The sequence below is a fragment of the Coturnix japonica genome, chromosome 2 (genome assembly GCF_054131305.1).
Source record: "Coturnix japonica strain WE chromosome 2, WE-NBRP24, whole genome shotgun sequence".
Classification (NCBI taxonomy): domain Eukaryota; kingdom Metazoa; phylum Chordata; class Aves; order Galliformes; family Phasianidae; genus Coturnix; species Coturnix japonica.
The window spans coordinates 106,711,276-106,728,474 of record NC_140664.1 but is presented as its reverse complement, the minus strand read 5'-3'; the positions used below and the strand labels follow the sequence as shown (position 1 = coordinate 106,728,474).

At 37.7% G+C, this 17,199-nt stretch overlaps 1 protein-coding gene across 2 annotated transcripts in view; it reads left to right on the top strand.

Moving 5' to 3' along the window:
• The first annotated feature begins 3,257 nt into the window (after positions 1–3,257).
• The window catches only part of RAB5A (RAB5A, member RAS oncogene family), a 17,260-nt gene continuing 3,318 nt past the window's right edge, over positions 3,258–17,199 (top strand). Inside the window, exons 1-5 of one of the 2 annotated variants that reach the window (XM_015853935.3) lie at positions 3,258–3,517; positions 9,936–10,184; positions 13,095–13,246; positions 14,159–14,281; positions 16,106–16,199. In XM_015853935.3, coding sequence (XP_015709421.2) covers positions 10,022–10,184; positions 13,095–13,246; positions 14,159–14,281; positions 16,106–16,199 — 532 coding nt within the window. In that variant the 5' untranslated portion in view covers positions 3,258–3,517; positions 9,936–10,021. Of the gene's footprint in view, positions 3,518–9,931; positions 10,185–13,094; positions 13,247–14,158; positions 14,282–16,105; positions 16,200–17,199 lie in introns of both variants that reach the window. The other variant, XM_015853933.3, reaches the window with a different exon arrangement.

Genomic DNA, 17,199 nt, shown 5'->3' with positions numbered 1-17,199 from the left:
GAAGTCAGGCTAAATGCATTATCAGCATTTTATGGGTAGATACACAATAGGAAAAAGAGGCAAAACTTCCCATTTTTATTAACCTATTTTCAAGATATTTTCCTACATCCACAGAGCAGAGACAAAATGTGAACTCAGAGTTCAATGTATCCAACAGAAGAGCTGTCCTTTCTCCCTATAATTCATGTTATTTTAGAAATCACGTTATATTCATACTTAGATAGATTGAAAGTTAATTAGTGCATAGGTTGAAAAGGGTAGGAAAGATGTATAAATTTTAAGATTAAGCTGACAAATTAACAAAAAAAATTAACTCAATTTTAGAAAAAAAAATATAAAAATGTCTTCAGTCAAATCAACTCAAGATGACTTTGTCATCTCCTAGGTTAAAAACAATACAAGCTCTAGAGAATTCTGTTTTGGAAGAAACTGAAAAAAAATATTCCTTTCTACAGCAGCACTATTTTATTATTATTATTATTATTTTAATAAACAGTGCTTGTCATCTGAAAGTTTCTATTATTCACTGCCATCTGACATCCAATACCCACAGCACCATCTCTTCTTCCATCTCCTATGGACTAAAACTGAGGAAAATATGTAAAATCTTCACTTTCTTTACAAAGCACAGTGATCCCATGTTCTACAACAGTTTATCAACCTATGGTCTCAGTACTTAGCACTCCCTAAGTCTGTAAAAGTCTGAAGGCCAGAGAACTTCATGTAAAATGCTTCAAGTTTTGTGGAACTCTTGATGAACATTAGCCATGCTAACATCCTTTGTTGTTGGCATTGCTCGGTTACATTTTTATTTATTTATTAAGCCATTTACAGATAGAAAATGACTGCTTCTGTGTGCTGCATATGTTCTATATGCTATATTATGACCAAAACTATGGATGTAAAGAAAACGTGCCCAAACAGAAGAAAGGCAGAAAGGAGGATACTGGAGCAGGTGGAAACGGATAGGTAAACATGATCACTGGAATGGCTAGTCTGGTGATTTCAGACCTGTTCTTAAATTGCTATTAGTCCAGACTTAAGTAGAAGAACCTCATCTTCAGCACTAGCATTCATGGACTCATTAACTCCAAAATACGGCAATGAAAATTCATTTAATTACTGCTCCATGCTCTCTATTTCACACATTCAGAGTGAATCTTTGCTTATGTCAGCTTCAACCAGCTGTGAATGACTCAGGGTTTCACAAAGCAGGAGAGACTGGGTCTGTGTTATAGTCATAGCCAGTGGGAACCTCGTGCACATAACATATGCTTTCTAGGAGCACAAAAGTAACACATGTAGTTCTACCGTTGTAGACAGGTTGCTTTGAAAGTAATACTTATTTCCATGTGAACTACAGCAGATACTACAAAGAACACACTAACACTGTTTGACAGAGCAGATTCTCAGCTACAAAACAGTATTTTTTCATCACAGTCATCAACATTAGCTATTCATTTTTGCCAGCAATGAACAAGAACCTGCATGTTGTGCTTGTAAAAATTTGCAGCAGTGGAGGTGACCCCCACTGTCACCAGTGCTGAAACATATCACCCACTACCTCGTGCTCTCATCCACTGTTTGATCTCCATAAAGGTCCAGCAAGCATTGATGAATGTCAGTTGGCACTATTTTTTCTGCACAGAGACTTTCAATTACAAACCTTTGCTTCACATGCACTTCCATGTCAGACTCCAACTTGTCAGATTGTGCCTCTGCTGCCATCTATCACATGACAACAAAATGAAGCAGAATATTGGTGGGAAGGTTCAGTCTTTACTGCCATATCACCAACATCCTCTTGTGACATCATAGGCCAAGATAAAAAACTAGGCAGCATTACCTTTGGCTCACCCTAGTGTATCTTTCATCCAAAACTGTTCATTTCTTTACTGGCTCTGGCCAGGATGAAAACAACTCTCACGTGGTTGAACTAAAGCATAGCTTGAGAGGAAAATACCACTTAATTTTGATTCAGTATTTCCAGCAATGGATTTTCTAAACAGCCTTCATTAAATTGTACAGATGATTAAACGTCATGAATTCTGAACTCGTATAATTTCTGCTTTTGATTTCTTTCAAATGCTAACTACAAAACCTTGATCAAAGAAATAAAATAAATATAAAAATCAAAGATCAAATAAATAAAATAAATATTTTATATATAAATGAAATAAATATAAATAAAAGAAATAAAAGAAATATTCTTTGATCAAAGAAATATTTATTGTTGCCCTCTTGTTTCCTATGCAACTCACTCCTTAGTCGCACACGTGGGACCAAGAGATTGATCCATTCTACTGTCACTTATGAGGTTCAGCACATCTTCACCTTTTCCTCTTACAGGCCATCCTTACAGGTCTTCCTTGAAGTTTCATCTAACCTTTCAATATTCTTCCTTTATCTCCCCAGGGAAGTAGTCACGACTTAAGCCTGCTGGTGTTCACAGAGTGTTTGGACAAAGCTCTCAGACACAAGAGTTTGAATTTTGGGTGGTCCTGTGTGGCAGGAGGAGTTTAACTTAATGATCCACGTGGCTCCCTTCCAATTCAGGACATTTTACAATTCTATACACATCACAAAAGTATGTGGGATTGTGAAGGCTTCAAACACGCCAGTAACAGAACATCAGTGACAGATGACCAACAGCCTCTTGAACAAGATGTGTCACTCAGTGTCTGCACGTATTACTAGCAATTAAGGCTTGCTCTGCCTTCACAGAATCACAGAATGACCTGGGTTGGAAGGGACCTCAAGGATCATGTAGTTCCAACCCCCCTGCCTGGCAGGGCCACCAAACATACACCTTTACTAGATCAGGTTGCCCAGGGCCCCGTCCAACCTGGTCTTGAACATCTCCAAGGACGGGGCATCCACAACCTCCCTGGGCAGCCTGTTCCAGGGCCTAACCACTCTCCTAGTGAAGAAATCACATCCTGCCATCTTCAGTTACAGCACTCACAATACTAAGCCCCTCTCTAATTTAAAATATATATGGCTAATACAAAATATATACTGCCAATATAAAATATATACTCCTAATTTAAAATATACGTGGCTCCTAGAGGAGAGGCATAGAAAATGCCTGTTCACTGCAAAAGCCTGTTTCCTGAGGAGGGACGGGAGGCATCAGCACCCAACCACCCTCAACGCTAATAGTAATGAAGGGGAGAAAATGGAGGAAGAAGAGACAAGACGAAGAGATCATATGACTCGCAGGACGTGGCGACAGTGCCGGAACTACGTGTGCGTGTGTGTTTTGGTCGGGGAACAGGCGGCGGCGGAAATCGGCGGCGGCGGCCTCTGGGTGAGGCCCGGCTGCGCCCCCGCCCCTCGCCCCCACCCCGCGCCTGCCGTGGAGCCGCCTCCCCGCCGCCCCCTCCTCCCTTGGCCCTGCTCCGACTAGGCCTCCAGCCCTACTGGACGGACGGACACACAGACAGACGCTGCACCGCCGCCGCTTCCTGACACCCCATCCTCCCCTTCCCCTGCGCGGCCGTCGCGGCCCGGCCAGGTGAGGCGGCGACGGGGCTGGTGGGTCGGGGGCCTCATCGGCGGATGTTGAAGCTCCGGTGGTGCCCGATGTGGGGTTGGGCTGTACGGGCTTCTTTCCCTTTCGGCCGCCGCCGGGCGCTGCGGGCAGACTGGGCGGCAGGGCGGGCTGCCAAGGTGGGCAGCCCGATGCTGGGGAAAAGAGGCTGAGCTCTGTTCTTCCCAGCTCAAAATGGCGCCCCCGATTTTCCCACTTCCCCTTATTCCTGTGCCTGGAAGGGAGCTGCGGGGGAGGGGAGGCGGTTGGGCTGGTAGGGCCGGGCCCGGAGCCGTGGCGGGGAGGGGGATCCTTCGCTGAGATACAGCGCCGTTTGGTCCAGCTGCGAGGGGAGGGTTGTGCCCTCCGAGTTGTGCGTGGAAGGGTTGAGGGCGGTGGAACCCACGATTTCCGTTTCGTTTGCGGCTGGAGGAAGGCCAATGAAAAAGGTGGGAAGTAAAATACTTGGACAACGCGTCGCTATCCAAAGAGTACTGACAGGCCTAATGGAAGGTGTGTGCACCCTCTGAGTCTCGGTTGAAACTAGAGATGAAGCTGGAGCACTGTAGAAACATATACCCCTCCTATTTTAGAGCAGAGCTAAACTGTAAAATTACCAGAATATTTCAAGAAACGGGACCTTGAAAGGCTGTTATTCTCCCATGATTTTCTGTGATTCTTTTCAATATTATACCTCTTTCACAGCCTAGGAAAAAGTCATAACAGCTAACAGCTAAAATTAATGTGCCCCATCCACACAATATTCAGACTCGAATGGAATCTTTTTCTTTTCATTCTGGTAGTTGCAGGCAGGCTGGGTGTCTTGCCTAGGTGGTATTTTTATCATGTAATAAGAGTCGTCAATAAAAGGTAGATGTTACCTGAAGTGAGGTAGTTATGGACAATGATAGTACAGTCATCATTACTTATATTTGCTGTATGATGAACCAGTTTGCCTCAAAGCAATTAATACAATATATCACTTAAATGAGCTTATTAAATAGCTGTTGCATTTAATTGGAAATCAATGAGTTTTTTTGTGATGACTGTTGATTCACATCTTTAATTTACAGCTTTGTAATGCTTCAGCGCAAACTGGAACAAATGTTTAGATAGTTATGTGTGCCACTGTCTTGAATGCTGCAGAAGGATGGCATAATAATTATGGCATAATAATTTTGCCATAATTAATAATTCTGGAAGAGAGTAACAGAAAACTTTGTTAGCAGGAGTCCTAAATAAGTAAATTTATTTTGTTACTGCTTCTTAAAACAGACCAGATAGTCCAATATAACCAAATTAGACAGTGGTGGCAAGCTCGATGCTGTATGATCTCTATTTGTGAAGCATCAGAAAATTGACTAGAAATTAGTTCAGTGTTAATTAAGTTCATGATAAGAAATATTATCATTTGCTCTGAAATGTGAAGGTATCTCAAGTGATAGAATGTTCCATGTTTGAATTAACCATTGACTTTTCTTGAGGCCTTTGATTATGCACTTAATCACATTCATTGTAGGAACAGTGTTAGCTGTCTTAATCCCTTTAGTGGGCTGGCTTTTGTCACAAGTGTTATTTTGATACTTCTGTATTGGCTTTCTTGTTGTTTAAAATAGACACTGGTCTCAACACTTGAATGACTGAATTATTCCATTAAGCTGTGAGTTTGTAAGTATTGTATTGTTTTATTATAGGTATGGTATTGTTGTATTGCAAGAACTGATAGAATTCTGCGTATGAACTCAAACATGAGAAATTTGCCATGAAAATAATCATGACCCTTTTCTTTTATCTAACAAAACTTGTTAACAAAGACTACCTAGAAAAATACAGATTTGACTTCTAGAGGGATGGTAATACCATACCCAGCATCTGGTAAATTACCTGGTAGGATTAACAGGAGCACTTTCCTGGTAAAGGCAAGGCTAGAAGGTGGTGCATTTAGTGGGTCTTTGCCTGGTGCCTTTAAGTGAAGCTAAGAGGGGGTAGGGACAGCTGCTAAGCTCTGGAAGTAAGTGTTCAGAATTGCCTTGGAAGTTATTTATCAAAAAGGAATTAAAGTTGCAGGTTGTGTTTGTGAGATACTAAAAGTAACATTCCTGTCTTCTGTGTGGTGCTTTTTTATGATTCCCAAAGCCTGTATTGTACAGATGACAGGAGCTGGAGAACAAGTGTGGCCTGAGTTGTGGAACCTATGTGGGTTCTGTAGCATTGAAATCTGCCTTTGCATTCTTGTGAGTCAGTATGTTGAGTGCAGATCTAAAAAGAAAGGCCAAGAATGTGATGTAATGACTGTCAGACTACTTCAGATTAAGAAGATCTGTAAATTCCTCTTTTGTCATGTTTGTATGATGTCACTTTGTGAGGTTACTGGACAGCTTCAATGTAATCTGTAACTTTTAAAAGATGATGATTTACAGACATACTTATGGAAAATGATTGTGACTTTATGTATATTGAAATCAGCTGGATATGCTCTATCAGGTTTCCAGTTCTTTTTTTCTTTATTTATTAAAAAGTGTGGTACAACTGTGGTAGGTTTCATAAGTTAATAGGCATACTGATATAGCTATTGAAGGAAGGCTGTTCGCAGGATGTTTACAGGCAGAACTTGTTGGCCTTGCAAGTAGTGTGATCTCTGTCATCTAGACAGCTAGTTATTTTTGCACAATACCTGAGTGTATAGAATGCTTTCTTCTGAAGGAGGGAGGGGTATATAAATTTCAGAATTTTCTGGTTGGGCATTTATAAGTGACTGGTACTCATAATGACAACTTCAGCTTTGAGTCCTGAAAGAATTTTGAAGGGAGTAGTAAAAAATATTTTGTAAGTGAATAAATTATTTGCTAATCTCAATAACTAAAGTCTGTAAGCTAAAGTTTGTAAACGACCAATTTAAACAAGTAGATATTGCATAGGATAAATCAGTCTTTTCTGTTTTTCTTCTATATCTCCCTTTGTATGTGAGGCAGCAAGCAAAAAGATGGTCATAGAGACTAAGCAGGTTGATTTTTCACACTGCACATCACCTGGAAGTCACTTACTCCAAAGAGTAATTCACTTGGTTTCACTTGGATTTAGCCCTTATATTTTCATGCACCAGAGTCTAGAAGAACATGGGGTGAATTAAGATTAAAGGTTTTAAAATTATTTCAGGTTTACCCAAGCACACTAAAATGCTACAGTGCAAACAGATGTTTTATTTTGAAACAGAAATAACTTGCCTTCATCTTCCAAAGGAAAAACTAAATGAATGGCTAACATTCTGAGCTATCTGTATTTTGGCCAAGTCTTGCTGCTTTCTCTTGTGTTATAATTAGGGAGAGATTCAATGTTTGTCGCTGATCTACTTTTATCCAAGTTCTTCCACAACTTCTCGAGCTTGTGGGAAAAAAAAGTCTTGCCTGAAAACTAGTGCAACAGCTGCGTGTCACTTTTTATTTGCCTTTCAGTGCTTTAAGGATGAAAGACCTGGTGTTCTTAAATCAGCTAGATCCATTCCTGTAGTCTAAAGTATTCAACCAAAACAGATTTAATGAGAGGACTTTAATATATAATCATAGGGGCTAATGGTGGAATATGCAGTGGTTTTTTTGCTTCATAAAACTTTCTTACATTATTGCAGACTTTCTTCCTAATGTTTGAGAGAACTTATGTCTGCAACTGAGATAAAAATCCATTGATTTTTAAGGATAGTCATAACTGTCCAACAGATCACAATCTTGGAACAGTCAGGTGAATAAAATATTGAAATATTATAACTGGAAGAAGCTTAAATTATTCTAACAAAGGAAAAGGAGCAGCATGAGCTAGTTCTGTTTACAGTGAGAAAATAAATTTTTCAGCTTATTCAAAATGTTATGTTCAATAATAAATAATACTTATATTTCTTTATCATTTAGTACTTGTGAAAATTAGGTTTAAGGGAGTGTTTCAGTGGTGGGTTGGGTTCTGCCAGAGCTGTGGAGCTCTCACAGAACATTCCTCAGAACTTGTGCTGAGTTTACAAAAGGGGAGTTAGGAAAAGGAATGAAGGCTTAGTCTCTGAGGTAGGTGTGTAGTAAGTTGGAAGGCTCAGATGACTGATAGAGAATCATCTTAGCTATGCTTTAATGTTTCAAAGTGGGAAGGTGGCTAATGATTAAGACTATTGTTTGATTGATAAGGTGCTAAATTTACCATAAGGAAGACAGAGTAACAACTTCTCAAAGATAGTACCTTTGCTTGTGTTTTGCAGAAGTATTAAAGCCATTCTCTACATTGGGATGCTACGCTCCAACCTAACTTGCTTTTTGTTTGAGACGATAGAGAAGCTATATCTTTAACAAATGCACACAATTCAAGTAGGAAAACAACTGTTGGAACAAAGTTGTAGGCTAAGAGATTTTTTTTAATAAATTACTTTTAAGGAAGGATATAGGTTGGATGTTAGGGGGAAGTTCTTCACTAGGAGAGTGGTTAGGCCCTGGAACAGGCTGCCCAGGGAGGTTGTGGATGCCCCGTCCTTGGAGGTGTTCAAGACCAGGTTGGATGGGGCCCTGGGCAACCTGATCTAGTAAAGGTGTATGTTTGGTGGCCCTGCCAGGCAGGGGGGTTGGAACTACATGATCCTTGAGGTCCCTTCCAACCCGGGTCATTCTATGATTCTGTGATATAAGGAGGATACATTTTTCTTGCCAAGATTTGAGTAACAGTCAGTTAGGTAGACTTCCTCCAGATTCACTTGGAATTTTGTTTTGGAAGAGAGAAGAAAGAAAATGCATGGAAAAACTGGAGAAGTATTTTCTATACCAGTACCTACCTGTGAAAGTTTAATCTCTACTATTAAATCTGTGTGTAAAAACACCAGTCTTTGACTCAGAAGTGAGAACAGCAGAGACTCAGTGCTTCTTCATCCACATGAATAAATACTGTGATTTTTCTTTTTCTTTTTTTTTTTTTTTTTTTGAAAGAGTTTTCAACAAGAAGAGATAAATCGAAGGAGAGCACAGTTAGCATCTGTTCTTGGCAAAGATTTCTTATATCCTAGCAGAGCAATATTTATATTTTTGCTTTGGAATTTTTGATTTATTGCCATTTAATAGATGTCTGGTGGCTTGCATAAAGCAATCAGAAATTCTTGACAGTCAGGGCTGCCCATTTTCCCATATATGCCATGCTTTGGGTTTTCACTTCTAAAACTGCAGGTGTTAACTATAAGGTATATTAAAGCTTTGTACATCAAGATCTGCACTTCCTAATATGTGGAAATTGTATTGGATGTGTGTGATAAAAGTGAAACAATAAAGTGTATTTGGAAAGAACTCTATGTATTGATTGGGTTTTTCCCAGTTCTCTTTTTATTTTTATTTTTTTCTTGTTTTGCATTGTTTACTGTTGCTGACTTTTGAGTGTTGCTTAGTATTAGAAAAACAAGTCTAGGTTATTTCTTGCGTGTTATTGGTAAAATATCAAATAACAGATCTGAAACTGTGCTGTTATACCTTGATCTTGATATGTTATGAAGTAAGGGACTAGGTTGCATGAATGAGGGTTGGTCAGCAGGATGAGGGCAGTGGCTCCCTCTGCTCTACCCACATGAGTATCTCCAGTACTGAGTGCAGCCCTGGGCCCTCCAGCACAAGAAAGATGCAGAGCTGTTGGAACAACACCAGAGGAGGGCTGTGAAGATGATCAGGGGGCTGGGAGCACCGTTCTTATGAAGTAAGGTTGAAGGAGCTGGAGAAGGCTCCTTATTGCAGCCTTCTAGTACTGAGGGGAGCTTATAAACAGGAGGGAAATTGATTTTATATATATATATGTGTGTGTGTGTGTGTATGTATGTATATATATATATATATATTTTTTTTTTAACATGGTCTGATTGTGATACGGCAAGGGGGAATGGCTGTAAACTAAAAGGGGGGAGATTTAGTTGGATATTATGCAGAAATTCTTTACTCTTTACTTTATAGTGAGGCAGTGGAACAGCTTGTCCAAAGAAGCTGTGAGTGCACCATCCCAGGAGGTGTTTAGGGCCAGGTTGGCTGGGTCTTTGGGGAACCTAATCTAGTGGGAAGTGTTCTCGCCTATGGCAGAGTGTGGAGCTAGTTGGTCTTTAAGGTCCCTTCAATCTCAAGCCACTATATGATTAAGAGACTGAAGTCTTGCAAGAAAAAGCATAATTCGGCTTTAATGTCATAATTGAAAGCTTTAATGGGTGGTTTCGGTATTGAAGAAGATAACTGTTTTGTTTATCATAGATTTTTACCTGGGAGGGTGGCAGTTGACCCTTTTTACCTGGGGGAATGTTGACTGCTGTAAATATTAGTACACTTAGATATTCTGTGCTACAATGGTGAATTAGGTTTTTCTTACTTGCCCTGTAAATCTAATACCACACATTGTTTTTTTTCTTAGCCAGGTTGTTAACAGCAGAAGCACCCGAGTTCTGAATCCTGGAACTTGCTTTCAAGAACTTGAAACAAAGGACTTCTTTCTAATTTGGGCATGGCTAATCGTGGAGCAACAAGACCCAATGGGCCAAATGCTGGAAATAAAATTTGCCAATTCAAATTAGTACTTCTAGGAGAGTCTGCAGTTGGTAAATCAAGTTTGGTGCTTCGTTTTGTAAAAGGACAGTTTCATGAGTTTCAAGAAAGTACAATTGGAGGTGAGAAAATTATTCCTTTTTATGTTGTGTTTTTATTCTTACTATTCAAGGCAGTCAATGGAAAGAAAATAGAAAGGCAGTTGCAGAGTGGGCCATTGACAGCAAGGATCGAATCTGAACTGAGGTCTGTAACTTATTTTGAAGGGAACTGTAGTTGACACGCTTTGATGTCAAGCAGACGAAGTAAACACATGCTTGAACTGCATGGCTGTGGGAAGTGGACTTCATGTTGAATTTTGTTTGTATGGGCGGGTATGTGGGTATTTGAGTTGTGCTATGTGCATAAAGCATAGAATATTATATAGATAAATATAGATACCATTCAAGTATTCTGTTGTTTTTGACACAATGAACTATACATCTTTCAAAAAGGTTGTAGTGTAATTTATGCAGCCTGTTGTTGCTTTTGAACTGGGAGAATTTGTACGTTTACACACGAATGGTTGCTGAAATGTAAAAATCTGCAAAGCTTACAAAAATAAAGCCAACCTAAATTTTAAACATCACCTTTTTTACACTGTTCCTGAGTGTTAGGTATATATTTTTTGTATATCTGTCAGCATACACAGAAAACTTTTTTCTCCTTAAACAGTTCTGCTTATTTTTTCACTTGGTACCTTTTGAAATAGATTTAATATAGGTGTTAGCGTGAGAGGTTTGTGTATCACCTCATGTGCTTTATGGTGATATAGAAGGAATTCCAAAAGATGTATTGAAAAGTCAACAAAAGAAAGTCTGGGTATAGTGAATAATAATGATAATAAAACTAATATTTTCCACTTCTGATAATGATTATTTTTATTATTCATTTAAAATCCTTTTTCTTTTCCCTTTTTGTGTGTAGGTAGGATTAGGAAAAACCTAAACTGTTTCACAATATAAAAGCTATGCAAAGGTTAGAAAAGACTTAACTTCGAGCCCATGTGTAGGCTCAGTGTAATCTCTCTATTAGTTTACTCTTCTATTTAGGAACATGGAAATGCCATACTTTACAATTGAGAGATATTAAATTCAGCAGTGTTGGGATTTCTGTGTAAGTTTTCTGTAGAGGAAGCTGTCCAACTATAGGCTGCATTTGCTTTAGGCATAATTTTCTTTGTGTTCAGAAGGGCCTTTTAACAAAGGGAGGCTTATCTGCATTGTGAGCTTGAATAAGAAGTTCTGAAAGAATGCAGTGGAAAACAGGCATCGGAGGGTGCTGTGTTTGATAACCGGCCTTTGCCACTTCAGACTAATGCAGTGGTGCTTGTTAGCTACTTAAAGCAAAGTACGGCAATAAAGGATTGTAGGCTTTCAGATAATTAACATAGTTAATTATCAATTAAGTATAGTCTTGCAATCTAGAAGAAAGTTGCCTTGTTTGCAGAAATTAACTGACATTCTCTTGTAGTCATTGAATGGTTCCTTTCAACAAAAACAAGAGGGTGACAAAGAATAAAGCGCTTGTTTTAATATGTTTCTCTGTGAACCCCTTCCCTTATGGAAAAGTAGGTACATTCTTCTCTTGAGGACAGTAATATCTTGAAGACTTCAAATTCCACTTTTTTAGCAGCTCGTCTCCCCCTTGGAGAAATGTAACATTCTGATGACTGAAGAGGAAACCCTTAGTATAGCACAGAATGGGTTGGTTATAATTATTCTTTTTTATCTTCATTATGTTTCTGGACTGCTTAAGTAGCTGGTGTGGGAAGCCCATTTTACCAGTGCTTGGATATTTAGCATTCAGAGACCTAGTGATTTAACATTGGAACATCAAAGCCTTTTTCTTCTCCAGCCTGCTTGCTCATCTCTGGTGGATGCTTGTACCTCTGATGCAGGAGCATCTGACTGCTTAGTAGTCAGCTTTTCTACATTAGTTTAGTGTCATATGTATAAAGCAAGATTGACTTGCTTTTATTGAAATAAGCTGAGTTAAGGTTACTGCAGAAAGCAGTTCAGGAGAGATTCATAGGCTACGGTGTCTGTACAGTATGTGGGACAGGATAAGCATCCAAGCTGTGTGTGAGTTACTGGTCAGTACCACTAAAGGCATTTGATTTAAACTGACTGTTGTCTGCGAACTGTGTTGTTAAGAGTCCTAATTTCTTTCTCTTCCTAGTAGGGGGCTTGTTTTCAGCATGTTGTTGAGATTTTTAGCATAATTTTGAAATATGGTTTTTAAAGAGACACTTCTGTGTTTCTAGTATGTAACCTTAAACTGAATGGAAAGCATTTTCTAGGAGTTACTGTTTGAAGTCTTGCTATTAACTACTTACTGTTTTTCTGTAATTATAAGGTAACTCAGGGTAATAACAGATGTAGGTTTTAGATATGCAGATTAACATGTTAAGCTGTAGTGGCAGAAAATACAAGTTGCCGTGAAACTGCAGGTAGTGGAAATCATGCCTTGAAACAATTCTTGAGTTGACTTGCAAGGGAAAAAACACAACTATATGACTGCTTTATGAGCAAGAAAATTTCAGAATTTATTTGTACTTCTGTAATCTTTAACCAAGGTGGGATGTCAGGAGCTGGAAATCTTAGCTATAATATACTGTTCAAATAACGTAGATTTAGTCCAGAATTGTACATGTCAGAGCTATTGGATTGTAGCATGAAGAAATACTGTTTGTTGCATCAAGGTGAGGTGCATCTAGAAGATAAGAGAGAAATCTTGTGGTTGCTGAAATGAACTGTTAGAAAAGAATAATGGGAGTTTTTCCTGAATTTTGTTTCCATGTATCTTTAATGTGAGGAAAGTTTGCATGTTGAATTCTTCTGTGTCAATCAGTTACAATCTAAAATCTTCAGACCTGCTGTATTTTAATAATAGGCTTCAGTTGTCAAGGAAATCGTGCTTGATTCATCTTTTGTGAACATAATTTGATATGAGCAGACTTCTGGTTTCAGCCCTTCTGTCTTTTTTTTTAGCTGCTTTTCTAACCCAAACTGTGTGTCTTGATGATACAACGGTAAAATTTGAAATATGGGATACAGCTGGGCAAGAGCGGTATCACAGTTTAGCACCTATGTACTACAGAGGAGCACAAGCAGCTATAGTTGTATACGACATTACAAATGAGGTAAGTACAATGGAAGAGGGAGTTATGGGGATTCTTAGTGGTCTCGTATCTGCCATTTTTATATATAACTGTCTCATGTGTATCTGTATCAATTCATCTCTTAATGTTGGGCTGTGTGATATTAATTTGTGCCTGGAATCTTTTCTTACCAAGAGACCCGTTACTGTGCTCTTTATATTAAAAAGTAATCAAACAAACTAGAGAAAGCAAATGCCTTTGCAGAGTTTTTTCCAAGCCCACATTTATATCAGTTCGTCTGAATTGTTACTCACCAGGCTACTGGTGACAAATAATTTCTAGTGGTGAAAGATGTTGCATTCATTTGTTATTGTTGCAAAATAAAAGGCAGGTATTAAAGGCAGCATAATCTACTGATGCTATAACATTGTTTGATTTCATTTTGTTTGAGCTGGCATCAGACAAGCTTTGTATTAAACAAGGTTTAATATAATAAATATAAATAATAATATATAATTATTAAAATAATAATATATAAAGAAGGTTTTGGTAAAAATGAAACTTAAAATACGAAACCTCCAAAAAACCCAGCATACCTCAACTGTAACGGTGGTCACTAATTAGAAATGTTGAAAATTGTTGAGTTTATGAATAAACTTGATTCTTCTGGAGGAGAAAATAAATTTCCAATTTTCTCTCAACTGTTTCTCTACTTCGTCTTCATAAATCTTTATATCTTCATTTATTTTCTCGGCATTGTCATGACTAAGAACATCTGAAAATTAGGGTAGGAATGTATCATATAAAAAAACTCTGAGTGTATCTTTGGACAAAAGTAGCAGCCTTGCTTTAATTGACATTTTGCTTGAAGTATAGATAACAGAGATTGGGATAATTGGTGAGTGCAAAAGGATGGTAGAGACTCAACTTGCATCATTTTGCAATCATTAACAGGAGTCCTTTGCCAGAGCAAAAAATTGGGTCAAAGAACTTCAGCGTCAAGCAAGTCCTAACATTGTAATAGCTTTAGCAGGAAACAAAACTGATCTAGCTAACAAAAGAGCTGTGGATTTCCAGGTATGTACATAACTTCTGTTTAATAGAAATAGTTTGTTGTTTTGGAGGAGGAGGAGGAGAAGGTAAATAGGCCTACTGAGGAGCTTACATGCATAGACCAGGTGGTTGTCAAGGAGGTCATGCTGTTAAATATAAACCTCAAGTGAGAGTAATTCTAGGTGCTGCTGAAAAATGTTTTTGTACAAATGATATATGGCAGTAGACTTGTTTTGGATAAGGAATTAAGTATGAGGAATAACTAATTTATTTGCATATCTTCAAGGCTAATTGAATTCCTGTTCTATGATATGATCTCTTCCTGTCTTCCACTCAAAATTATCTGTAATTACAGTGTTAGTGGAAGCGATAGAATGATCTGCACTGAATTTGTTCCTAAGCTCTCTGACGTGTCCAGAGGGAAATTTTGAGAATCTTATGATACAAAGTTGATTGATAGACTTAGCTTGCCTAGGGTATACTGTTGAAGCAGTGTTCAGCTTTAAATTCTCCTTTTCATGGCATTGTTTTTGTTTATGTTGATACACATGTGCTCTTCGGTTACATTTATCTTCTTGAAAACACTGATTAAACTTAGTTATCAGAAAATGACTTCCAAAACAAATGAAATTCACTACAGATGTTCTCATCCATGCAGCACTGATTGATCTTAAGAAAACTGATTAATATACGCATTTATTCATTAGTAATTAATTATGTTTCTGTTTTCATCTATGTCATTGTGTTAGTTACTGCTGTGTATGGTAATGAATCCTTTTATAACTTTAGAAGTCAGTCTGTGAAGATTAGGAGCTATAGGTACTTTTCAACCTAAATTCAACATTGTCAAAAAATTTTATTCTTTCATGTCAGTTGCAACATAAAAACTACCACAGAAAAAGCAGGCATTCTGTGGAAAACTTGTGGTTTGTGACAGATCCTGTGTATCTGTATAGATAAAAAACTTAATCAAATTTTAAATATCTACACTTTTTTTTTTTCCATTAGTTTTGTTTCTTACAGTTATGTACTCAGCATTTTTTTGTTGTTATCTTCTCTTTTTTGCAAACAACTATCAAACCCATTTGAGATTAAGTACTGATTAATGTGTTATTTCTGTTGTGGTTACATAGGTTTTAGCACACGTTACTTAAATGAATATTGAGCTAGACTGCAGTTTTTCTTTGTTTCATCATAGGTATAGTTTGGCTTTATGCAGATTTCTGTTGGATTCAAAGACAGTTTCATAATCTGAAGATACCAGGGATTCGTAGCTGAACTGGCTAACAGGAGGTGGCAAAAATAGGGAACAGAAGTATTTCAGATGTGTATTTCAGATAGAAATTCAGACTGGTAAAGGAGATCATATGACAAGACATTAGATTTTCCTAATTAGTTTTATTATCCTGACAAAAATCCTCTATTCTAAAACTTCTGATCAATCTGCCTTAGTGGATGAAAGATTGAGTAAGGATGAAAGGTAATTCTTCATAGCAGTGATAATGGGGCTTTTTGGCATTTGAAGGCACTTTCTGTTGCTTATTCTTGCTATTACAGATAAAGTCTTGTGGTAGGGTTGTCCTTCTAATATTTACTATTTAGTTTTGTATTAGGTTTGATCTGGAATATTACTTTAAGACAAATAAGGATTTCAAGATTGCATTTCTTTTACCTGATGGAGTTACAACTTCCCTATAGCTAACGAGTAACACACAGTCATGAGTGTTTCAGCAAACCTTTTTTGAAAATGGAATAGAAATTCTTCCTTAGTAGTAGTAAGAGTATGGTTTGTAATAAAGTGATGCTTTGACTTTTTTAAGAATGGACCAATGCAGTATTTTCTTTCAGGAAGCACAAGCTTATGCAGATGATAACAGTTTGTTGTTCATGGAGACGTCTGCCAAAACATCTATGAACGTAAATGAAATATTTATGGCAATTGGTGAGTTGATGAGGGGAGATGGGGGGGAGTTAGAAAATCGAATATAATTGTTTTCTTGAGATTCATGTAATCAGAAGCATCCTAACTAACTAACAAGCTCTTCCAGATTTTCACTTCTTTTTTCTTTCTGTGGCACTGATGTTTCCTTAGGCCCCTTAGACTCTTCTATGATATTGTGATAAACTTATTTGAAGCATATTTGCACAGGTCTTCTGTCAAGCATTTAAAGCTTGGATTAATTTGTAGTAGCTGAATGAGCTTAGATTAATTAAAATTCTGTCAGCAAGTTTCATGTAACTGCCTTTTTGTTGTGGTCAGTGATACTACTTCAGGTTGAAGTAAAATTAAGCTGTAGTTGCTGTTCTGTATTTAAAAACAAATCAAAAGAAAACCTTCCCATGGCATAGCTTACCATTAAAAGTTTTGCATAGTTTTACATTACTTCAACAAGTCCAAAATATATTTTATGGTTATCACGTTAATATAGAATGTAAATAAAAATGTATAAATTAGTGTCTCTTCACATTATGCTTTTTGCAACAGATCTCATACTGCCTTGAGTAGGTACAAAAGTCATAATATTGTACTTATAATACAATCATAATTGAAGCTGGAAACATCAAAATAGGAGATGACAGTGACTTGCTTTAAAGATATCAGGAGTATTCATTTTAGTCTAATCAGCGAATTTGCTAAATACTGTTTTATAATTAAAAACTGTTTGAATTCCAAGTGCAGCAATGTAAGATGCAAAGGGTATGCCAAGAATGAGCATGTGTGTGTTTAAATTCAAAGTCTGAGTACAAGTGAAGGGTACTTTGTGTGAAAAGTGAATTTACTAATGGATTTTTAGAGCTGACACTCCTTAGGAATTTCTTTAAAGTTGACTACACATAAAGAAAGTTGAAATTGCCAACAGCCTTGTTAGTCATCTTTCCTTGATGGATTTAACATATCTCATTATTAAAAAGGAGGAAGAAAGTGGGCTCTTCTAGGTGGG